The sequence below is a fragment of the Bos mutus genome, chromosome 19 (genome assembly GCF_027580195.1).
Source record: "Bos mutus isolate GX-2022 chromosome 19, NWIPB_WYAK_1.1, whole genome shotgun sequence".
Lineage (NCBI taxonomy): Eukaryota > Metazoa > Chordata > Mammalia > Artiodactyla > Bovidae > Bos > Bos mutus.
Window position 1 is genome coordinate 14141907 of NC_091635.1, and position 22970 is coordinate 14164876.

Below are 22970 nucleotides of genomic sequence, written 5' to 3' on the forward strand. Positions count from 1 at the left end.
CTGGCTGCATCTGGGATGCTCCTATCTCACCTGCAAAGGATTTTCATCAACCACAGGAGCAATATGTACTGTGACTTCCATAAAATATCCTTTACGCTCCTGGGCAATCCACAGTCCCTGGTGGTGGTGCCCCCTAGTGGTGGTGGGTGGCACCCCTAGGACAGCCCCAGTGTGGATTCTAAAAAGGATCTCCCCGACCGCCCTAGCCTGAACGACCAGACCAGGAAGTGCTAAATTCCCCTTTACAGTTCATGGCCCTGTGAGCATCGCCAGGGCCAATATGGGGCCCTTCCAATTGTAGGAGCCTTAAAAAGCTACAGAAAGCAGCCGCCGAGACCGGCAGACCCACCCCTTTTGTGGGAGCTCGTGTCCGAGACCCAGCAAACACACCACCGCCTTGCGACACCTCGTAAGACCCTGCAGACTGTGGCGCAGGAGTCACCGAAGGGTGTGGTATTCCCAGCAGGTGCCCAGCCACCAGAGCGCGATGACCAGTGCCATCTCCACCAAGACTTAGTGTCCGGGCACTGGGTGCCAGAAGGCATCGCTACTGCTGGGTAGTCTTGAGATGTCCCTAGGCGAGATGCTAGGGCGCCCCCATCTGGCCCAAATCCTGGCTAAGCACGTGGTGATAGGAGGCCGAGAAAGGGGCCATGGCCCAGAGGTGGCGCCCTCGGGCCAGTGAGGTGAGAGGGAACCCCGGGGCCTTCGTTTCACAGAAGCAGCCAGGACTGGGCCCATATGGGAGCTAGGGACGCTGCCATCTCCGGAAACCGGGCTCTCCTTCCCCACCACCCCTTCCTCTGTTTCACTGTCCTGGCCCAGCGCACCCATTTGCCAAGGCCTCGGCGAACCTGAGGGAGAAGCATGGGCCTTGCGCCTAAGGTGAGCGGCCTGGCTCACACTGTCTCGCTCCCATCGGCGCCATGTCCTCTGGAGACATCGAGAGTACAGGAGGCGGAAAGCTACACCGCCCACACCCAACGCCATTTTGGAGACTCACGCCCCTTCTCTCTCAACTTCGAACAATGTAGTAAGCTGGAAGAAGACAAGATGGCGCCGAGCAGGAGGAGCGCAGAAAGGAAGGATAAATCTTACTGCGTAAACAAAGGCTCGAAAAATGAAACTGCGCAGGCGTACAGCTTTGGCACGCTTTAAAAATTCGAGCAGCAGGGAGGGAGCGCTCCAAAAACGTGGTTTCCAGGCGAGACCTATTTTACGTTAACGAAGGTGGGATGGCGTAAGGAAGAGCTGGGGCGGGAGGCGGGGCGCGGTCCTGCTTAGTGGCGGGAAGGCGGGAGGCGGAGCGCTCGGAGCGCGCGTGCGCACCGTCAGTCAATGGCGGTTTGAGGGATTGGCGGAAGTTAGCTTTGCAATATGGCGGCCGAGGTAGACGGGCCACTTAAACGGGTGCTGGTGCCGCTTCTTTTACCTGAGAAATGCTACGACCAAATTTTCGTCCAGTGGGACTTGCTTCATGGTAAGTTTTATTTGGCATCGGGTCACAGTTTTGCGCCAGCGCTCTCCGGCCGTAAAGGGGCCATGAGTGCGGACTAAGTGACGGCGCTGACTATTGCCACAGCATTCTGGGCGGAAGTCGTGTCTGAAAGGGGCGGAAGTATCTCGGGCTCCGTAGAATTATGTCTCCATATTTGGGCGAGAGGGGAAGTCGCCAGGTTCGGAGTACTTTGCTTTAGCGACCGATGAAAGACGGAAAGACTCAAATTTTACAAACACAGTTTAAGATCTGATTAGATCGTTCTAACATCTAATAGATCTGTACACCTTCAGGAGCAATGCTACAAATGATTCAAAGCCTCTTATGAATCAAGGCCTTCTGTGGCACCCCCAAGGCTCCTGCCATCCTAATGGCTTTGCTCCCAGCCTCCACGTTTGCTCACGGTGTAATTTTGGACTTAATGTGTCTGGCTTCCTTTTTCTATCTACTAGGCAACGGCACAGCCAAAACCCGCCTCTGACATCAGACCTTTAGGGAAGCCTTCACAGTCCACCCCCTTCAGTTTTTTGGTACCCCTCTGTTCTCCCGGGACAGTGCTTTTTTTAGCTGCGTTCATGACCCATGATAGTCAGACTACCACTGGGGCAAACACTTTGGGGGTGGACTTCCAGGCTAGAGAAGATGTTGGTAGCGAGAACATAAAAGCGGGCCGCGAAAGTTCCTGAGTAGGGGCCAGGGACAGTGTTCGAGAATGAGCGATATAAAGGAAACCTATTCTTGGAGAGAAAAGACGTGTGGATTGCCTACTTGCTTACAGGCGGGGAATAAAGGATCAGAGGACTCTTGGGCCTTGTTCAGCTCTACACAAGGAAGCAGTGGAGAGCCTTGGAAGTCAGATGAAGGAATTTAGGTGTGATGGGCAGGGAACGGAAGAGTGGGTCAGAGGAAAGAAAAGGTAAAAGCTGTTTTGCAGTCACCTTGTCTGAACGTGATATGATTTGGAGTAGGAAGAACTAGGCCTTTTTCACCTGCCTTCAGACCACCCAAGATTTCCTTTTGTGGGTATGTCAAGATCTTAAAGCACTTAAAGCCTTTAGGCCTGCAAGTCCTGGCCTGGGTTCCAGAAGTCTCATCTCTGCTTAATTTCTCTTCTTAGTTCCCTGCCTCAAGATTCTTCTCAGCAAAGGCCTGGGGCTGGGCATTGTGGCTGGCTCACTTCTGGGTATGTTTCTTATCATCTTCAATTCCTGCTGCTGGGAGGTGGGTAGAGTGCTGAGATACCATAGACTGAATGGGTTCCTTAACTAGAAGTGGGGTTAACATGCCTCCAGGTCTGCTCTGTGGCTGTTCTGCTGTGCACCCAAGGGATGTCAGTTCCTCAGCCCTGCTCTTCTCATCGTCTTTTCCCAGTAAAACTACCCCAAGTGTTTAAAATACTGGGAGCCAAGAGTGCCGAAGGATTGAGTCTTCAGTCGGTAATGCTAGAGCTAGTGGCATTGACTGGGACCATGGTCTACAGCATCACCAATAACTTTCCCTTCAGGTAAGGGGCCCTGCCCTTTATCTCCAAGGGTAAATGCTCACAACTCTAGTAGGGGTTAGAGGGAGGGAGGTAAAAGGGCAGGAAGACTTAAACCTTTCTGGAACTCTAGTCATCATCTATGGTGATGATGAGAGGAGGCGAGCAACCCAAGAACACCCAGTTTCCAATCCTGAATCAACTGCATGGGGGCTGCCGGGAGGCAGGAGGTAAGGGACCAGTAGGGCTGTGGCGGATAGGGAATAATCAGAGAATTGTGTCCCCAAGATGGACGGGCTCTGGAGGCTTTCCCTGCCTCTTCCAGGCCCGTCTTTCTTCCTTCCAACTCTTGACTCTGCAGCTCTTGGGGTGAAGCCCTGTTCCTGATGCTCCAGACAATCACCATTGCCTTCTTGGTCCTGCACTACAGAGGACAGACTGTGAAAGGTGCTGAGGATAGACCCATGAGCTGGCTGCCAGCTCTCAGGAACCTTGCTGGGAAGGCAGGCTTGGGGAAGCCAGGGGACTCAGAAGTTGACACGAACTCCTTATTTCCGTCTCCCAGGTGTTGCTTTCCTAGTGTGCTACGCCTTGGTCCTTCTGGTGCTGCTTTCACCACTGACGCCCCAGGCTGTAGTCACCCTGCTCCAGGCCTCCAACATGCCTTCGGTGGTGGTGGGAAGGGTGGGTGCTGGGAACAAGGGAGAGGATGTTGGGGAGGGGGGTGGGTAAAGAGTAGAGGAGAAACCCAAAGTTTGCAGGGGGTGGGACTGAGAGAAATGACATGGGAACATGGAATGAGTTCAGATGACAGAACAAAGGGTGTCTCAACTCTTCCCTTAGCTGCTCCAGGCAGCCACCAACTACCGCAATGGGCACACGGGCCAGCTCTCAGCCATCACAGTGTTTCTGCTCTTTGGAGGGTCCCTGGCCCGAATCTTCACCTCCATTCAGGTGAGTGCACCTCCTCCCCTCTAGAGGGCACCGTAACTTCACCTTACCTCTCCCTGCCGGAGGACTTCAGGCTGCCTCTTTGGAACCCTTTCTCACTATGCTTAAGTGACCCTAGCTGTGTCTCTCACCCAGGAAACTGGAGATCCCCTCATGGCTGGAACCTTTGTAGTCTCTTCTCTCTGCAACGGCCTCATCGCTGCCCAGGTCCTCTTCTACTGGAATGCCAAGGCTCCCCACAAGAAGAAAAAGCAGTAGAGTTGAATGGGCTCCTTGAGTACATTCCATGTTTGCATTCATCCACCCAACCTTGGGGTCCTTCCCGTCTGGATCAGTTTGCTGCTGTCTTTTAACCATTCCCCGTCTTCTGCAATTGCAACTTTGATTGGCCCAGATCCTTAGGATGGGGTAGAAATTTTCAGGCTGACATTTTAACATTGTGTGCTGTCCTGTGTATATGCTCTGGAGACATTTAAACATTTGGCTGAAATTTTCTTTTAGCAGAAGTTTCTAGCTAGTTAATATATTCTGGGCAAAAGTCTTACCTGTCTTCCCCATTTCCCCACTTTCCTTCTGACCCTGAAGGACAGAGCCTGGACAGTGGAAGGGACCAGGTGCTTATGGTTTCCTTCCTCCCCCAGCCTGGCTCCTGGACCCCAGTGCTTGGTGGGGGGGTAGGGGGAAGGGGACAGAAGAATGACTCAGGCAGGGCCCCAGGGTGGGGTGAGGAGGTTCCTGCTCTGGCAGGTCCAGGCGGAAGGGAGTGGAGACTGCTGGTTCCTGCTGCAGTAAAGGGGAACAGAGATGGAACAATAAAGACTCAGAGACATGGTTTAATTGTACAAAACTGTATTCAGCCTACCAAAAAAAAAAAAAAAAAAAATCTGTGGGTGTTGTTCCCCCTAGCTTTCTGGGGTTTGAGGAGTACTGCTCATCTCTGAACGGTGGTCCAACACAGTTCTAAAGAATTTGCAGCCTGGGAGTGGGGGTGGTGGTGTTCTGGGTAGAAACATAGAAAAGGAGACTGGAAACCTTTCTGGGTGGTCCACGTCTGTGAGGGTTAGAGGTGGGTTAGGGGCAAGGGGGTCCCTGAGAGGGGTGGGTTGTACAGAGGGGGAGAGCCTGGGGGTGGGTAGGGGCTGTAAGCAGTGAGTAGCTCCCCCTGGAGCCTTGGGTTACTCTGAGGGAGAGAGCACGGTGAGGGGCCCTCCGGTTTACAGTGGGAAGAGCTGCAAAGAGAAACACTATGGTTAGAAGGCATTTGCTCCCTGGATTGGAGGTGCCAAGTAGGGTCCCTGACTCGTATGTGGGGGTAGTTCTGACCAATTCTGCACAGACGGGTGGAATTAATCAGCCACCCATCCATCCCTGGCTATCTGGACCCCCCAGAGTACCAGTGGTAGGGAAGGGAACCCCATGATGGCTTAGAGCTGCACCACCACCACAACCATGTCAGGGCACGCTCAAGTGCGAGCTTGCGTGCTGCGCGCCTGTTTTTCTCTTTTGGGGCGGCAGGCCAGGAAGGGGTAGAGTTGGGCTTGGCCTGTCCTTGCCCCAGGGCTGGGAGAGGAAGCCGGGTCACACGAGGGCCAGAGCGGGGGCCGGGGCGGGGGGAAGGATGGGAAACTCAAGTAACTAGAACAGAGTCACATCCAGGTTGCTGCTCTTGCGGTGTCACCACCAACAGACTCTGATGGAAGAAAGACCCTGGCTCCCCTGAAGTCTCCCACCCTTCATCGGGCACCCTCCAAATTCCTGCATGAAGTGTCCCCTACTTGGGTGGGCTCAGGACCCCTGCCAGCCAGGCTCTCTGGTATCTGCCCCCACCCAGACTCTAGGACAGGGGCACAAGTTTCTGTCATCCTGTTCCTCGGGTACTCACCCATAACTGCCAGGAAGGTAGGCTGTCGAGTAGTTGGGGGGCTGGTACCCAAAGCCTCTGCTCCCCTGGTTGGCTGCATATCCAGGCCCCCAGACTGGCCCGCCGCCAGCCACGCCGCCGCTTCCCTGGCTGAAGTGGGGCGACCCGGCGCCCGCGCTCTTGGTCTTGCGCCGGGGCCTGTACTTGTAGTCGGGGTAGTCGCGCAGGTGTCGGGCCCGGAGCCGCTTAGCCTCCTCCACAAAGGGCCGCTTCTCATCCTCACCCAGCAGCTTCCACTGCGCGCCCAGGCGCTTGGAGATCTCCGAGTTGTGCATCTTCGGGTTCTGCTGCGCCATCTGGCGGCGCTGGGCGGAGCTCCACACCATGAACGCGTTCATGGGCCGTTTGACCTTCTCCAAGGGAAGCCCCCTGGAGACAACTGGGCTCCCGGCGCCCTCCCGCTCCTGGGGGCCCGAGGACGAGGAGGTAGGGGCCGTCGGAGTGGGAGGGTCCAGGTTCCAGGCCTGGTCGTGTGAGGAACCCGGTACCGCCATGGGGGTGCCGAAGGGAAGCCTTCAGAGAGCGTTTCTACACGCCCTCTCCTCCGAAGTGAAACGTTGATCCCCAAACCCGGTATCCTAAGTGTCTTTCTAATCCGGAGTCGTTACAGAGAAACTCGTGTCCTTTATAAACCGTCCCAAGTTCAGAGTCCTTATAATGGAGCCCGTACTTCCAACCAATCCGGCACTTCTGGGGAGTCCAGCGCAAAAACCGCTGCCTGGTACCCGCTCCTGTACAGGTTGTGCTCTTTCCTTGTGGCTGCGAGGTTCCCGGCGACCCAGTCTGGCGCCCCCTGCCCGCTGCCCGCCAAGGGCCCGGCTTCGGTGAAGGCGGTAAACCTCTGCGATCGGGGGTCCCGCAGCTGCCAGGCAGCGTAGCCCAGGTGCCACGGCCCTCTCTCACCAGGTCTCAGCGTCTGTGGCTGGTGGGTGGGCCAGGCTGGGGAACAGCTTTTAACGACTGGCTCCTCCCCACTCCCTCCCAGCCGACCGCGCCTCCTTAAGGGCGCCAACATCCCCCTCCCTTAGGCCAACCCAGGTGTCCCGTTCTTCCCAGCCCCCCACTCTCCCCCCAGGGGACCACACCCCCTCTCCACCCAAGACCTAGAAGTCAAGCCTTCCAGCCCCAATAGCCTAAACATCTACTCCTCCCTTCTTAAGCACAGCGATTTAAAATCAATATCTTTGCACAATGGGATCAAGTAGAGGGGGATCAAGAGCCCTCAGGGTCAGAGTTGTGCTGGGAAGAAGGTGGGAACACCCAACGCACTAACCCAAACCTTTTTCTGGTGCCTACAACTCCTCAAGCCCCTGACCAGCCCGGGGGCAGAAAAGTCAGGAGGCAGGCAGGCAGGCCATTTTTGTTTCCTGAGTCATCCCAGCAGGTGCTCGGGTGGTGATACAACCCCTTGCCAGGTGAGAAAATTTAAACCCTCACCACTGTAGCCCCCAAACCTAGGTTTCTCCACATGTTTTCTCTCTAAACCTCAGAGTTCGGAGGCAGGGCACAAGGAAGCCCAGGAAGAACCAAGGCTGAGATCAGTGATATGGATGCTGGAGAGGAAGCCTGGATCCAGAGCAGAGTACCAGCAGGAATGAGGGCTTGACACCTAGGTTCCAGGGGGCTGTCTTGAGGGAACCCTGCTCCCCACGCTCCCCAAGGCCCAGCCCAAGCCCCAGGCCTCGGGTAATCGGATTAAGCAGCCTGCCTTGGCTCTCAGTTCTTAGCAGGAACAGCTCCAGCTCTGAGCAGCCCTACCTAGCCTGCTGTGACTCAGGGTATAGGAGTGGCCTAGCTCCCTCTACCAGCAAACCTGGGGGAGGGGAGAAGCAGCAAGGCACCAGCTGCTTTTCTCTAGACCAGGAGGGTACCTGGGCCTGGGGAATTCAGGAATGTCAGAAATTCCTAGACGTAGACCATCTCTGGAATGCTAGAGAAGCCAGCTGTGGTGACACAGGAAACAAGGGCCAGGGCAGGTCACTCCTATAGAAACAGATGGACCAAACTGGGCACAAGGAAGGTACAGGAACCGGAGAGCCATTTGGATTTTTTTTATTCTCTTTTTAAATACTGTACAGTGAAAAATAAATACGCCTTCTCATCCACCAGACAAGGTTGGTCTCCCCCTCCCCTGGGGGACCTTGTCACCCCCCTTCATACACACCCCTGGTTCTACTCCAAAACCTTCCCCATGCCTCCCACCCACTTATACCCTTACTATCCCCGTCTTCCACAGTGATGAGGCCCCAGAAATGGGGGGTACAGGATGGGAGGAGGGATAGCAGGGGAGCCCCCCTGAACTGTCAAATCTGGGTGGGTCAAGGAGCACCCCGCACCAACAGGCGGAGAATGGGGGTGTTCAGAGAGAGATTGGGGCATTAGAGGATAAAGGCACATCCAGTCTGATGGGGAAGGAGAGAGGCTCCCCTCACCCTGGGGGAAGGGTGGACAAGAGGGAGGGGGTAGGACCCTGTTACACACCCCTCCACTAGCTCCTGGAGGCTGGGGGGGACCCAAGCTGCTGTGCCACCCCCCTCCCCCCTAGATAAGAGCAGCTCCAGCGCAGGTCAGTCGGGCCTGTGAGGGCCATTGGTGTTGGGCAGCAAGCGAGATGGAGAAGGGAGGGATGCGGGCTGGAGGGTCTATGAAACCCCATTCACCAAACTACCCAACTCCAGGGGGGCGGAGAGCTCCCCATTCTCTGAGGGGCCCTTAGGAAGCTTGCTGACAGAGTCACCCTGAAGGGAGAGTGGGAAAGAAAATGGAGAGGAATGAAAGGAGGTCAGTAGAAATTCAGGTAATGCTATTCCCTACCACCTAAGAGCTCCAGGCATCTGGTGGGACCCAGGGGTTGGTTGCCAGTAGTCACTTTTACTGGGATCCAGAAAATATGAACCAAATGGCCCTTTCTCTTCTATACAAACTTTTCACTATTTTACATGCAGCCTAAACTCCAGCTGCATGTCTTCCTTGCAACTTCACAAGCGATTTCTTAGCGAGTTTTCATGTGCCCCCTACTCCAGAACAACACAAAAGGTAGTGGGGGTAAACTATGTCTTCCTTGCCTACCTTCTGCCCTGAAAGAGAATCCTCTGAAGGTTTAGTGCGTTCCAGGGGTGGCCGCTGGCGGCTCTGAGATTTTGCTCGGGAGATATAGTCAGCCACAGTCACTGGGGAAGACAGAGGATCAAGTTTCAGAAGGAACCCAGGTATCCAGCCCCTAGACCCTCACTGAACCCCTACCGCTAGTTTCCACAGGATAGGAGGCATCCTGTTCTCTGAGGTAGTCTGCTGGAATCCAGTGTTAGCTCACCTGGCTGACGGTCTCCACTGATAGAGCCATCAGTCCGGTTACCACGGTTACGGCGGCGGCGGCTCCGATTACGACGCTGGGGTCTTGACTCATCTTCTGTGGAGCAGGGGAAAATGAGAACTGTGCATCAATCGCCCACCCCCTCAATTCTTTCCCAGCTGTAGCCTTTCACACCCTCACACACCCCTTACCCAGGCCATTCTCTGTCATGCCGGGCCCGTCGGATTCCAGGCCTCCGTCCATGACAGTCCTATCCTCATCTGTGCGGCGGCGGCGCGAGCGGCGGCGTCTGGCGCTTGCTGGGGGGGGTTCCCCCGGCTCTGAATCAACTGGGGGCTCTGGTTCGGATGTGTCCAGTAGGCTGTAGGGATTACTGTCTGGGTCTTTCAGCACTGGTTGGAGGAAGAAGGAGTTGGGAGTCAGGTGTCCACCATCTTTCTTTTTGGCCCACATTCATGAGCCCAGCTGTCTGCTTCTACCTGAGCTAATCGATGAAGAGTTGTATCTTGAGGTGGGCCGGGGGGCAGGTGGGGGTCCCCTACCCCGGCCTCCTATAGGACGCCTCCGGCTTTCTTCCCCCCGGGTCGGGGGATCCCGGTCGCCAGGCCCAGCTCGGGTGGGCTCCTCCCTCTTCTCTGACTCCGTCTCAGAAGCTGTGGATAGGTCTGAGTTGGGGCCTGAAGAACATAGTGGCGTTCAAACAGGGTCCCTCACCCTATCCCAGGATCCATCCCCACCCCCAAGCTGGAAAATTCTCCCTCACTCCTTAGTCCCTTAGCCAATCACTTCATCTTCTCAATCACCCTTTCCTCAAGCTTCCACCCAGGCCACTGACTCCCACAGCCCACCACTGCTCACCCCCTACTCGCATAGCTGTCTCACCATAGGCAGGACCGCCTGTCCTCCGGCCCCGGCCCCGGCCCCCATAGCTGCCCCCATAGGTTCGTGTGGTATGAAGGGAAGAGGAGGAGCTCTCATCAGTGGTATATCCAGCCTTGTCACTGCTGCCGCTGCCCCGCCCACTTCCAGGAGGCCGAAAGCCCAGCCCAATCTGCCGAAGCTGCTCATCAATCTGCAGCCTCTCCAAGCGGAGCTGCTCCACCTCCTGGTTGGGTAGAAGATGGAGAAAAACAAGGAAGAAGTGTAAGATCAGTAGTCTCTCTTCACACTTCTCTGCCCCAACTGTCCCTAGGGACCTGAACTCTCAGGAACACAAGGCTTAAAACAGGGAAAATGATGGGTTCCAACTCCACAGCCCCAATTTTCCACCTAACAGTTTCTGTTCTACTCAGGGACACAAACTGGAAACCACCACTTTTAACTCCATCCAGCATGCTCCTCAGACCCCTGTACACGTGGGTTTTTCCTCTCCCAGGCTCCTGGCTTGGGTACCTGCAGGTAGGAGAGGTGATATTCCAGCAGAGCCTGAGCATTGCTGATGTTTTCTCGGGTGCCAACGAATATGAAAGGAACCATGCCCTGGAGAGCAAAGGACACAGGGATTAGAAACAGACTCAAATCAAGTATTAAGTCCACCTTGTCTTCTAGAGAAGCCTACACAAAAAGGATCTTTCTGGGCTCTCCATCTACTAGGAAAAACCAAAGTTCCCATGTCCCATCCCCTAGAAATCCCAGCCCTCAAGAGAATGGCTTGGAGAACAATCACATCTACTCTGGAAACCAATCTCTAGGTGTAGTTGCCCCATACCTCTTCCCTGGGGTTCTTCTTATCATTATCACCTTCAACTCGAACCCTCACCACACCAGATTTATCCACAATCTCCTGGATCACTTTCCCATTCTTTCCAATCACTTTGCCTGAATAGGTAAAGGAGGAGTTAGGCTTTTTTTTTTAAAGGAAAGAAAAAAGAGCAAAAACAGACAAGTTTTCCAGCTTGTATAAAAGAATTCTGTTTAATGAATCTCCTGCTTCTAGGCTTCTAGTGTGTTTTCACAGGACAGAACACCACAATCCCTAGAAATCAGTTCTCCCATTTTTGTCACTCCAACTACAGACTGTTTGGTCTGTCCTCGTGAAAAGAAGTTCACCGGGAGGTGCGAAGCCAGAATCATTTTAGAGCATCTCACATCTGGCCCCCAACATGTTCTCTTATATACATACACAACCCTAACTCACCAACCAGGTTCCTGGGCACTTGCACGGAGTCCTCAGAAAACTCAAGATAGCTCCGGGCCTGTCGGCATGCTTCAGGAGTCTAAGAGAAGAATGGGGAGTTATTAATAAAACAGAGGACCTGGATCTCAAACAGTGATCTTCCTGCCACTCTCTGTCTTTGGGAAAACGTGCTGCCGCCAAAGTCTGGGAGGGAGGAAGCAACTATACTCCAGTTAAAGAAAAAAAAAAAAAAGGTTATGCACATTATTAAAAAAAAAGGGGGGGGAGTGAAGTGAATACGACAGGCTTCCTTTCTATTTCACACACTCTTCTTTCTATCCCCGCAGGGACTTAGATGACAGGTATCTTTTGCTGACCTCCCCATAGATTCGGAAAGTGCAGGTCTCTTCACCCAATTCAATGGCAGTCACCCCAGGTACTTTTCGGGCCTGCTGGATGTTGGCACCATGAGTCCCAATTGCTAGTCCCATCAGGTCCTCTCGCACTGTGAACTCCTCTTGGAAAGCTGCCGCCAGCTGCTTACTTGTCTGAAAGAAAAAAAGACACTGACCTATAGGAATCATGGTGAAATTTCAGACATCTGTCCCGGGAATCTGACGCTTTGCATAACTTCAATAAGAAAAGACTGTGAAAGAAAGCCAGAACTATCTGGAAGTCCACTGACCACCAGGACCTGTGTGGAGAATTTAGGAATGCTTCATTCCATTCCTACCTTCTCAGTACCAATGGCTTGGTGGGCAGGGGAGGTAATGATGGCAGGGTTTGGGCCAGGAGCCATCAAAGTTCTGGATTTGGCTCCAACACTATCTGGTTGTATAATCCCAAACACAACATACTCTCTGTGCCTCTGTTGTTATCCACTAAATGATTACACCTGACCTCTGTTCCATTATCCACTAAATGATTACACTTGACCTGCACCATTCCCAGACTAACAAGAGGATTAAATAAGACTGGTGTTTAGAAAGGACTTTTCACATGGTAAATGCAAGTGTAAGGAATATTTACCTTATCCAAAACAATACAAATTCCCAAAATAAAACCCAACAAGTTGAGGAGAAAGCAAGAGGTTAAGAAAAGCATAAAAAGAGGCTATGACACACCATGCTACCACTTCGTTTCTCAACCAGTCCTCAGAGGGAGGCATGAGTACAAGGGCAAGCAAAGGGAAAGGCTCTGGCAGCACCCTGAGGAGCATCCCTGGAGAAGTACAGAGTACCATGGGCCAGAATTTGCACAGGCTCCCATAAAGATCACTTGAATAAAAGGAAATGGATGTTCAAATAACACATACACATGTGCACCTCATTTAGGACAGTATAATTCCTAAGGGAATCTGACCATCATAAGATGTCAGAATTCAAAAAGACCTTGTATAAACACTCTCCTTCAACTACCTCATTGTCACAGATAAGGAAGAGAAAACTCACTGGAATCAAATTATTTGCCAAAGGTCAATTATTTGACAAAGCAAGCCAGGATTGATTCCAAGACCAGGGATCTTTTCCAGTGTACAAATGGCTCTCACAAAGTGGTTTGGTTCTCAGAGGTAATTTGGGGGCACCCAGTGGAGGTAAGACCCACACCCTCTTCCACTTTTAGACAGACTTGTTCTGATTCATCTGTCTTATGCATTGTGCTTTCAAGTAAAATTTCACTTGGTCACAGGGTCCGGTAGCTTTAAAAAAAAAAAAAAAAAACCTTCACACTAAAAACATGATGGAGCTCTGCCATCCGGAGGAGTTTGAGATGAAACAGCAGACCGAGGTTTAATGGCCCAGAAAGACCTTAACCTCTGTTCTATAAACATAACAGTATGAGTGGAGGATGAGGTGGGAGGAAGACAGCAATACCATTCAGCAGTAAAAAGTGGAGCCCAAACTTACCTCGAGGTGCTTGGTAGCTTCTTCATTGCGCGACATGAGCAGCAGTTTGGTGCGCAGGCTTCGAAAATGCATATCACCCAGCAGGGATGCTCGCTTCACAGGGGCTTCCGTGGTTGACTGGAAAGAAACCAACAAAAAAGTCACTAAAAACTGCCTATGTTTTAGAGGAGAGTTAGGAACTGGGAATCAGGACACCTGAATCTCTGGAAAAGGGCAGGAGTTTAAGAAACAAATTTGAGGAAGAGAAAATCATTGTTGGTCTCACAAGGGCCTACTATCTGGGTGCCTATGGGAACTGATTTTACGTGGCAAGCACAAGTGAGATTCATACTGTTCCTGAGAGTCCAAATATGCAAGAAGGGTCCTTGACCCAAACTGCAATATGATGGTCAGGTTGAAAAAAAATGAAGGTCATACATGAGAAAGACTAAGGAATGGTAGGGCTAACCTGGGTCCACAGGAGTCAGGAGCAATAAAGTCCTCTCTGACAAATAAATATAAGCACACTTTAGCTCTTCCCTTCTTGCAAAAGAGTTAAAAGGGGAGAAGGGCTTAGGTGAAGTTCAGGCAAAATAAACTCACCAGGATGAAGAGCTCACTATTTGTGATGTTGAGAAAGATGCAGTTTGCTCCCAATGCTTTCTTGAACTCTTTATGGACGTTTTCATTGGAGCAGCTGCAGAGAAAAGAGAACAGTGCTCAGTGGGCAGAGTATAGAGTATAGCTGAACATTCAGGGGAGAGAGGGGGACTGCAGTTAAAGAACAGAGATGAGGAAACAGAACTGGGAGCAGAGAGGACTCTAGAGGGCCAAGGGAACACAAAACACACTGGGAGCAGGGCCTGGGAGAAACGTGTGCAGAGATGAGGACCATAAAGGGGGTCCCCCACACCCAACATCCCAAACACTCACGCCTCTCTCAGATCCTCAGGCACAGCCATGGTAACCTTGAAGAAGCTGCCTTTGGTTGCAAGGGGATTGGGATTAACTGGCCGAAGCCGTTCCAGGGTGACAATCTCATTGTAAGTGGCATCGCAGGCAGCATATTCAATAACATAGAACTGGCAGAAGGAAAGAAAGAAGGTGTGGATAACATGAGCTTCTATCTCCCACCTTTCTCTGACAAAAATGTTTCAGCAGTTCCCCCAAAGACCTTGACAATCAGTCACTCACATCTCCCTTCATCATCCGCACCCGGGCCAGCCACCAGCCACAAGGCTCTTGCTCATTGGCTCGAGAATAAACCTGAAGAGAAGTTGAAAATAAAAGAGATCTTGAGGCCCATCTAAAACCATCAAGAATAGAATGAGCATTAAGACACTTGGGAGGCATCCTAGACCAAGATGAAGGAAATTAGAGGAAGGAGCTGCTAGTTAAAATCAGAGGACACTGGAGTTCAGATGCTGTTATCGTAAATGGAAGAAAAGTGGATCCCCTGAAACTGGGAAGCTCCCTAAAGGCTTGATTGATCACAATGGTGATGGACAGAAAACTGTTGCACTTCACTCCTCCACAGACTGCCTAGCTGGATGGAGGGAGAGTGAAACAAGCAGTAAGGAGCCTATGATACCTGTATCAGGGTAAGGGAGATGCAGAATCCTGGGAAAAGTGATGTTTAGAAAAGGTGGACTTCAGGCCCTTACCTCCACTTCATCCCCTTCTGTGATCTCCTTGTTATAGTCAGCTGGAGGTGGTAGTCGGACATCCCCAAAAGGAATCTGTCTCTCACTCTGCCAGCTGCAAGGGAAACAGTGATATGATAGCTATTCAGGCTAGTGTGGTTGCCTGTTTCTTCAGAAAAAGGTAACTTCCTCCACTGGACATTTTCCACCTTCCCTGGTGATTAGAAGCTAAATTCCAGGCTCTGCTCCATACCAGTGTCTTCCATCTCTTGCTAGAACCTAAATACTGAGTCAAATGCCTCTACCAGCACCATTTCCTCTCCTAGGATCCATACAAGTCGCCCACCCAAACCCCTGGCTCTCGCCCACCTATTACATGCCTCATGGGACTCAGTCGCCCCTTCTCCACTCTCCTTCTAGGACCTAGTATGCTGGATTCTCTATTCCCAAGGTCTTACTTGTTTTCAAAGAAGATGGTGACAGAGTCTTCATGGACATCCTTCACAAAGCCCTAGAATGGATTTTAGAACCAAGTGAAAAGACAAAAAAAAAAAAGACAATTAACCACCACCTCAGCCATTAGAGGAACAGACACCTTTGCAGCATCTTATACTAAAGGTTGGGCTTCTCCGGTGGCTCAGTGGTAGAGAATCCGCCTGCCAAGCAGGAGATGTGGGTTCGATCCCTGGGTGGGGAAGATCCCCATGAGGAGGAAATGGCAACCCACTCCAATATTCTTGCTTGGAAAATGCCATGGACAGAGCCTGGGGGGCTACATACACTCCATGGGGTTGCAAACAGTCGGACCCAACTCAGCAACTAAACAACAAAACTAGGGTTTTTTTCTGGCCGCACCACACGGCCAGTGAAACAGTTCCCCGATCAAGGACTGAACCGAAAGCCATGGCAGTGAAAGCCCAAATCCTAACCACTAAGCCACAAGGAAATCCGCCCCCCTTTTTTTTTCTTTTGTAAAACTAGTTTTAGATGGGAACACATGCAATCTAAAAACCTGGGTAGGGAAAGCTGCACTGGGGAAAGAATACAAATGGTGAGGTAGCAAGAAAAGAAATAATACTGGCATGGACAGAGATGTTACAAAATCCAGAAATAAGATGAGACAGAAATTAAGTAGAAGTGGTCTCCTATGGCTCCCACAGGGGCCTCCCTATCTGTCTGCCTCCTGCTGTACTTAGCAGCTTGCCAGAGTTCAATTAAAATACCAACAACATTCAGCAAAGCTAAGAATATCCCATGAGACAGTGTGAGGCTGTCCTGGAACACCTAGAGGACATCAGGATCTGCCAAGAAAGGGTCTAGCTCCTAACCCAGCAAGAGACCTGAGCAAACTTGCTGCTTTGATGCCTAGGCCATACAAAAATAATCAGAACACTGGAGAAGTTCAAAATCCAAAAACAACCTACAGAAAGAAAAATTAGGATTTAAAAGACATGAGGGAATTCCCTGGTGGTCCAGTAGTTAGGACTTTCACAGCTGTGGACCAGGGTTCAATCCCTGGTAGGGAACTACAATCCTACAAGTCATGTGGTACGGCCAAATAAAGACGTAAGATTTTTTAATGCTAGACTATGACACTGCTAAGAATTTGAAAGGGTAATAAAATTTGTAGAAGACCCCAAACTTGAGATCTTGACAAGGAACAGCAACAGGAATGACTGAATAGATGGACTACCTATTTTCTCTGTTTTTTTTTGGACCAAGGCAGTGAAAGGGCTAAGTCTAAACCGCTGGACCGCCAAGGAATTTCCTACTTCCTATTTTCTCTGTCTTCACCGAGGAAGCCAAAGCTATGAGTTCAATCCTATGCTCCCAGTTTTCCTACCTTTTCTATTTTTCAAATACTCAAAATTAGGGATTGCTAATTTTGATAAAGTCCAATTTATCAATTTGCTCTTTTGGTTTCATATCTAAGAAATCTTCACCTAATCCAAGACCACAGAAGTTTTCTCCTATGTCCTTGTCTAGAAGTTCTATGGTTTTTATTTTACATTTAGGTCTATGATCCATTTTGAGTTAAATTTTTTAATATGGTGCCAGATATGATTAAAGTTCATTTTTAACCTATGGATATGCAGTTCTTTAAATTCCATTTGTTGAAAGACTGTATTTTTTCCAGTAACTGCCTTTGCATGTCTGTCAAAAATCAGAAAATTCAAACTAATGTATAATGACCAGAAAGCACGTTAGTGGAAGACTTTTGGGAATGACAGAAATTGTGGTGATGGTTCATTTTATATATATGTCAAAACTTAAATTGTATGCTTTCAATTTATATGCTTCATTGTATGTCAATTATGCCTCATTAAAGCTTTAAAAAAAATTAGGGGTTTCAAAAAGCATATATATATAAGAACTATTCCTAAGGTTTGCAGATAGGAACAAAACATGGGCTTAGGAGAGAAAACACCAAAAATGCACACCTGTGTCACTCCCACCTCAGGGAGAACTGTTCAATCATAAACACTTAATTCACTGTTCCTTCCTTAAATCTAAACCTAAAATTTCCCTCTTGATATGAGCCATCTTCCTCTTCTTTTGAGAAAGGATCTCATTATGGAGTCTTACTACTGCCCAGGACTCCTGGTCCTGCCTAGCCTTACATACCCATGCTTTAGCTTTCTCTGCCATTCCCTTCCTCGGAAACGTTTTTCCCACTCTTCATTCAGCTCCACCAATGCTCACTCTTCCTCTTCTCCACTCACAACTGACGCACTTTTACTTTTCACTGTTTGCCCAAGTTCCTCTTCTCTTTTGGGTTCTTCCCTTTAACTCCTCTCCCACCCCCCACCCCCCGCCACTTCTTTTTTCCTTAGCTCTTTTAAGTGTCCTCATCCCCTCCTCCCACAATAACTATTATATCTCTTCCCTCTCTTTTCTTCCTTTATAAGGGTCTGTCTGGATTTCTCTAAAAATTTCATCCAGCCTCTGCAGCTGACTTTATCCAAAATGTCTATCTTTAAGCTTTAGAAACAGTTAATAAAGAAAAAGTTAGCTATTTTCAAAACATTTCTGGGATGAGATAAAACACTGTGGAAAAGACAGAAGAGAGTCACTTGCCTGCCTTTTTTGTGAAGAGATTCCCCACTCCTAGATATAATCATTCACAAAAAATGCACTTTTCCCTCACATTACTCAGCAGTTCAGCAAAACATCACTCATTCTTATACTTCTAAGGTCTTTTTTTGGTCAAAGATTCTCCAAAACAAGCTTTCTCCTCAATTCATATTCCAATTCACTCTCTGCTCCTTAATTCCACTCATATTATCCCAGTTTTTTCCTTCATAGATACCAGTGGTAGAAAGTGAGTTCCTCGTTCTGCTCAGTCCATGCTCACTGAGAAGATAAGCAAGGGAGGGCAAGAGCAGTTGAGTGAATCTCTAGAAGGCTACCTAGATTCAAAGGATGACTCAATTCAATAGTCATGGCAAATGGGCTTTGGCTTATAGGTGGATGCTGTATCCTTAACAAAGGAGTAGGTATTGGGATATCCAGGTAAGGTCTGGAAAGTTGGATGGCCGTGCCCTGGAAGATGAACAGGTATTTCACTTGGGAGAGTACACCTTAAGGAATGATGTACATTAAGTTCTGACAGAAAAGGAAGAGTTGATGGGATAGCTACAAGATAACTTCTGATATTTTCAGTTCTAGCCTGTAAGAAGAAAAACAACAGGACCCAATTCTGAGAGGGACGAAAGGAACCACCCCAGATTTATAGTTCTAGAAGCAATGTAAACACTCCTTGAACAACACTGAAGTCTGCTGAGTCATGAATATTAAATCAGCAGCAAGGTCAGATTCGTTAAGTATATGGCACTGAAAGTTGAAGAAAGATTACTGAATTTAAGGATGTTTTTGTTATTCAAATGAGACAAGGAGCAGAAAATGCTAAAGTGGCCAAAATACAAACTCCATATTACCTGGCTTTTAGCTGAACCCCAAACTCTATTCTCTGATTCAAAGCATCCTATCTTTAACTCACTGAATCAAGTCTATCACTGCCATATAGCCCACAGGAGAAAAGGGAAAGATTCAGAGACAGACTTTCTACTGGACACTTATATGTGGAAAGGGAAACATGCCGCTTCCCAGCAGTCTCACACAGTTAATTCGAACTGGATACTGATCTTTCCCATGCTTCCTGGAACAAAAGCAAACATTATATCTTGATCTCAGACTCAATTTAAGACACACTTTCTTGGGGCTGGGAAGGACCCTGATGAAGGACAGGATACTGTGGGAAATGAGGTTAAAATCTTATGAGAAAGGGTATTTCAACAAAGGCAATGCAAGCTTGAGGGGAAAGGATATAAGAGACAAATGTACTCTATCAGAATCAGAAAGGAACTAAGAGACTTTGCCAAAGAAAACAAATGCTATGGAGGCATGCTAGAGAAAAAAGTCCCATGAGTTAGGAAAGTATGTAGAAAAAGAATGAAAGAAGGGGTAAGTTAGGAGCTTCCTTCTTCCATGTTAGCTGGGTCATGGGAATAGGTAGTTTTGGGGGATTATGCAGAAATACTAGGATAAAAACCCACAGACTTAAATTGAGAAATTAAGACAGATGTGGGTACCCATAGACACTGAAGAATATAAAGAAATCTGGTGAGGGGAAGTCAGGCAGGAATGAATAGGCATTTAGAGTGGGTCAAAAATGACTACATTGAACTTATCAATTAAAGCTGGGGCAGAAACCTACTCCAAGGGCTAATGTGAGACCCTTTCCAGTTACAGCAAGATATGACTTCACATGGAAGGAGTTGGAAAAAGTCATTTCCCAGGTACGAAGGCGGAGAGGTCCACTATGGGAGGAAAGGCTTGAGGGGAAGTGGAGGAAAGGGGGCTCTTGTCCTCACAAATAATGGATGAGAAGGTAACTGTTCCTGCTCCTCAGGGCAAAATGAGAGAACAAGACAGGAAGCAGGAAAGTCTCTGAGACAATCCCAGGCATAAAGTACAAAGCGGTTCAAAATAACAACATAACAACAGTGGCATAAAGAAAAATTCCTGAGAGGCAAGACGGGTCTCCCTCTAGCTTAATATAAATGAAGGGGGAAAAAGTGTCCTAAAAAATAGATTCAGGGGACTTCCCTGGCAGTCCAGTGGGTAAGACTCTGCATTCCCAATGCAGGAGGCATGGGTTTGATCCCTGGTTGAGGAACTAAGATCCTGAATGCTGCACAGCCAAATAAATAAATATTAAAAATGTAAAGACAGTCCTCTTCTCCTTAAAAAAAAAAAAAGAATAAATAGACTATTGGGTTTCCGAATTGGGCAAGTTGACCAAAAGTCTTCTAGAAGTGGAAATCCTTAAGAAAAAAATAAAACTGAAGGAATCCTCATGATATCTCGTTTTAGATGGAGAGTACGAGTATGAAGCTTACACTCCTCAAAATGAAGAAACTATATGAATGATCTAAATGTATGAGGTCAAAGTGAGATGACAAATACAAAACCATCCTCCGGTGTAAGAGCAGACCAACTAGTCTTGGAAATAAAGGGGTGGGGTGAGAGAGACTTGTGAAAAGATGCCACCTTATGGCTAGGAGGCAACTAGACTGATACAGCCCAGAGTTCCTGAGGTCAAAGATACTAAATGTCATAAACAGCTTCTGACCGTTTCTCCTTGGGGTGGGAACAGAAATATAAGATGAAAGTGGAGTGAGTCTTCCAGAGCCAGTAGGCAGAGGCCTCTCCGAGGAAGATGAAAGGATCTAATATGGGACGGCCTTCCCAAGGGGGTAATAGGGGAGAATAAAGAGAATTCTCCATGTGCTTGGACTGTGGGGAAGAGGTGATTAAGATCCAAGGTATGCCTTCTATTAGGAGAGGAAAAGTCAACGAGACGCTGGGGTAAATGGGGTCTCTCCTGGGGGCTGCGGGGGCGCTGATCCAAGCACAATAATGCCCTGATGTTCATTCCCAGAGATGCGGGTAAAAGCAGGTGTAACAGAGGGCCCCAAAATAAGAAGGGGTTAACTTCCAGAGGTCTCCCCCAAAGAGGACCGCGGGTGGGATCGTGGGTCCAAGGTTCTAAGGGTCAGGGCTAGCTCAGAACCTCGATCCCACCCCACTCTTCCCCGTTCTGGCTGGAGGGAGGGGGGTGAAGACCGCGTCCCTGGCCGGCGCGCCGCCTCACCTTGTAGAAGGCCCCGTTGGAGCCGCGTACCTCGACGGGCAGTCCCGGCTCCACATCCCCCCCCGAAGCCAGGCCGCCCATGGCGCCGCCACCGCCTCCGACTCCCCCGGCGGCGGCTGCAGCAGCGCTCTGAGTACGGGCCGGGCCAGGTCCCCGGCGTCTCCCCGGAGGAGGAGCTGGAGGGGGAGCCGCGGGGGGCGGGAGCCGGGCCGGCCCCACGGCGGCCCTGCCACAGCCAACGAGCAGGGGGCCGGGGCCGGGCCGCTCCCCGTCCGCCGCCGCCGCCTTGGTCTCCGCCACCGTGAGGAAAACGGCCGCCGCCGCCGCTGCCTTCGTCACCTCAGCTTCCGCCCGCCGCCGCCCCCGCTGCAGCCTCAGTCCCGGGACCCACTGCTGCCGCTGCCTCTACACGGCCTCCTCCTCCCTCTGCCGCCGCCGCCACCTACTGCGCAGACGCACCGGGCACCCGCCCGCCGCGCGCGGGCCCCGAGGGCCACGGCGCACGCGTCAAGGCTGGCGACCCAGCTCTCGCTGGCCAGCGCATCAGGGCTTCCACACTCCTCTTCCCTCTCTCACGCCCCCTCCTGGTAGCTGATTTACGCTTGCGCAGAACCAAACTGATTCCCTTTCTTCGCCACCCAACCATTCCACCGCCCCGTCTCTTCCTTTCCCCGCCCCACAACACAGAGAGCTAACCAATCATGGGGAGGGAGGGGCCGAGCTCACTCAATCGGATTGGGCTTCTGATGCTCCTTGGTCAGACCACACCCACTTCACCGCTGTGCGCTCCACCAGGCTTGGAGAAGTTAGGGACGGGCATGCGCCTGAATGATTGCTTGGTCACTTTCTCCACCTTTGTCTTTTTTGGTGCGCACGCTCCGGGGGAAAAAAAAAAGGAGGAGTCGAAAAGCAAAAATGGGCCTAGTGCGCGTGCGCTGGGCCTTACAGTCCACATGCCGATATGGACTCTTCAGTGTTTCTGTTTCTGCGCGTTAAGATTTAAATTAAGAGTCACCTTCTTGCCTTGAGAAGATTCTGATCCTGCATATGATGAAAGGTTAAAGAAAGATTTCAAGACACTACCGAAAGGCAAATGCAATTTGGCACAAGATTGATATCTAAATGCTGAGAGATTTCAAAATGGGAAAAATTGTTACTGAGAAAGGATAGTTGAGGGGAAACTTAGGGATTCATAAACTAAGTAAGAAATTTAAGTAGAAGTGAATAAAATAGCCAAGAAATTAGGATCCTGTGTGTGCAGCTAATCATTTAGCAAATATTTATTTGGCCCTCACTGTGTTCCAATTGGAGAAGGCAATGGCACCCCACTCCAGTACTCTTGCCTGGCAAATCCCATGGATGGAGGAGCCTGGTGGGCTGCCGTCTATGGGGTCGCACAGAGTCAGACATGACTGAAGCAACTTAGCAGCAGCAGCAGCGGCGCTCTATAACAATCCCATCCCCCAAACTGGAGAAACACCTGTGAAGTTTGTCGCCCAGGGCATCGGCTCACTAAAATAGTGAGACCTACTTATAAGCTGCGGAGAAGGCGATGGCACCCCAATCCAGTACTCTTGCCTGGAAAATCCCATGGATGGAGGAGCCTGGTGGGCTGCAGTCCATGGGGTAGCTGGGAGTCGGACACGACTGGGCGACTTCACTTTCACTTTTCACTTTCATGCATTGGAGAAGGAAATGGCAACCCACTCCAGTGTTCTTGCCTGGAGAATCCCAGGGACGAGGGAGCCTGGTGGGAGGCCGTCTATGGGGTCGTATGGAGTCGGACACGACTGAAGCGACTTAGCAGCAGCAGCAGCAGAAGCAGTGTTCCAATTACCCAAAACAAGAATTTTATAATATATTGGAAACAGCGCAGACAATCACATTTAAGTAAATAAAGTGATTAGAGTTCATCTGAAGATGTGTTAAAGATGAGGACTAGGATAGAGGGAATCCCAAAGACATAAACAATGGTCAGTTGCCCTTCAGCATGATAGGGAAAGAC

General features: G+C 50.2%; 3 protein-coding genes across 9 annotated transcripts; 1 reads left to right on the top strand and 2 right to left on the bottom strand.

The window, feature by feature from the left end:
* Nucleotides 1-1322: 1322 nt before the first annotated feature.
* Nucleotides 1323-4429, top strand: MPDU1 (mannose-P-dolichol utilization defect 1). 4 transcript variants are annotated; one of them, XM_070389407.1, is made up of 8 exons: nucleotides 1349-1480; nucleotides 2277-2521; nucleotides 2616-2681; nucleotides 2791-3002; nucleotides 3340-3425; nucleotides 3544-3662; nucleotides 3822-3932; nucleotides 4065-4429. In XM_070389407.1, exons 4-8 carry the CDS (start codon nucleotides 2827-2829, stop codon nucleotides 4185-4187), a joined length of 615 nt encoding a protein of 204 aa, XP_070245508.1. In that variant the 5' UTR covers nucleotides 1349-1480; nucleotides 2277-2521; nucleotides 2616-2681; nucleotides 2791-2826; the 3' UTR covers nucleotides 4188-4429. The 4 variants fall into 4 exon arrangements, with proteins under 4 accessions (XP_005894856.1, XP_070245508.1, XP_070245509.1 ...); XM_070389408.1 differs by having other exon boundaries at nucleotides 2277-2414; XM_070389406.1 differs by having other exon boundaries at nucleotides 2277-2414; nucleotides 2870-3002.
* Nucleotides 4430-4834: 405 nt separating this feature from the next.
* On the bottom strand, nucleotides 4835-6894 carry SOX15 (SRY-box transcription factor 15). Its single transcript, XM_005894795.3, has 2 exons — nucleotides 5812-6894; nucleotides 4835-5158 (listed from the first exon to the last, which is right to left on the bottom strand). Exons 1-2 carry the CDS (start codon nucleotides 6342-6344, stop codon nucleotides 4990-4992), a joined length of 702 nt encoding a protein of 233 aa, XP_005894857.1. The 5' UTR covers nucleotides 6345-6894; the 3' UTR covers nucleotides 4835-4989.
* Nucleotides 6895-7689: 795 nt separating this feature from the next.
* FXR2 (FMR1 autosomal homolog 2) lies at nucleotides 7690-21479 on the bottom strand. Of its 4 annotated transcripts, none has more exons than XM_070389401.1 (17): nucleotides 20966-21477; nucleotides 15267-15319; nucleotides 14830-14923; nucleotides 14360-14431; nucleotides 14099-14247; nucleotides 13769-13862; nucleotides 13187-13303; nucleotides 11657-11827; nucleotides 11301-11379; nucleotides 10872-10981; nucleotides 10556-10642; nucleotides 10046-10268; nucleotides 9643-9840; nucleotides 9355-9555; nucleotides 9164-9259; nucleotides 8920-9020; nucleotides 7690-7833 (listed from the first exon to the last, which is right to left on the bottom strand). In XM_070389401.1, the coding sequence occupies exons 1-17, from the start codon at nucleotides 21044-21046 to the stop codon at nucleotides 7828-7830; spliced, it is 1932 nt and encodes a 643-aa protein (XP_070245502.1). In that variant the 5' UTR covers nucleotides 21047-21477; the 3' UTR covers nucleotides 7690-7827. The 4 variants fall into 4 exon arrangements, with proteins under 4 accessions (XP_070245502.1, XP_070245500.1, XP_070245501.1 ...); XM_070389399.1 differs by lacking the exon at nucleotides 7690-7833 and adding an exon at nucleotides 7887-8588 and having other exon boundaries at nucleotides 9164-9256; nucleotides 20966-21479; XM_070389400.1 differs by lacking the exon at nucleotides 7690-7833 and adding an exon at nucleotides 7887-8588 and having other exon boundaries at nucleotides 9643-9816; nucleotides 20966-21478.
* Nucleotides 21480-22970: the final 1491 nt, after the last annotated feature.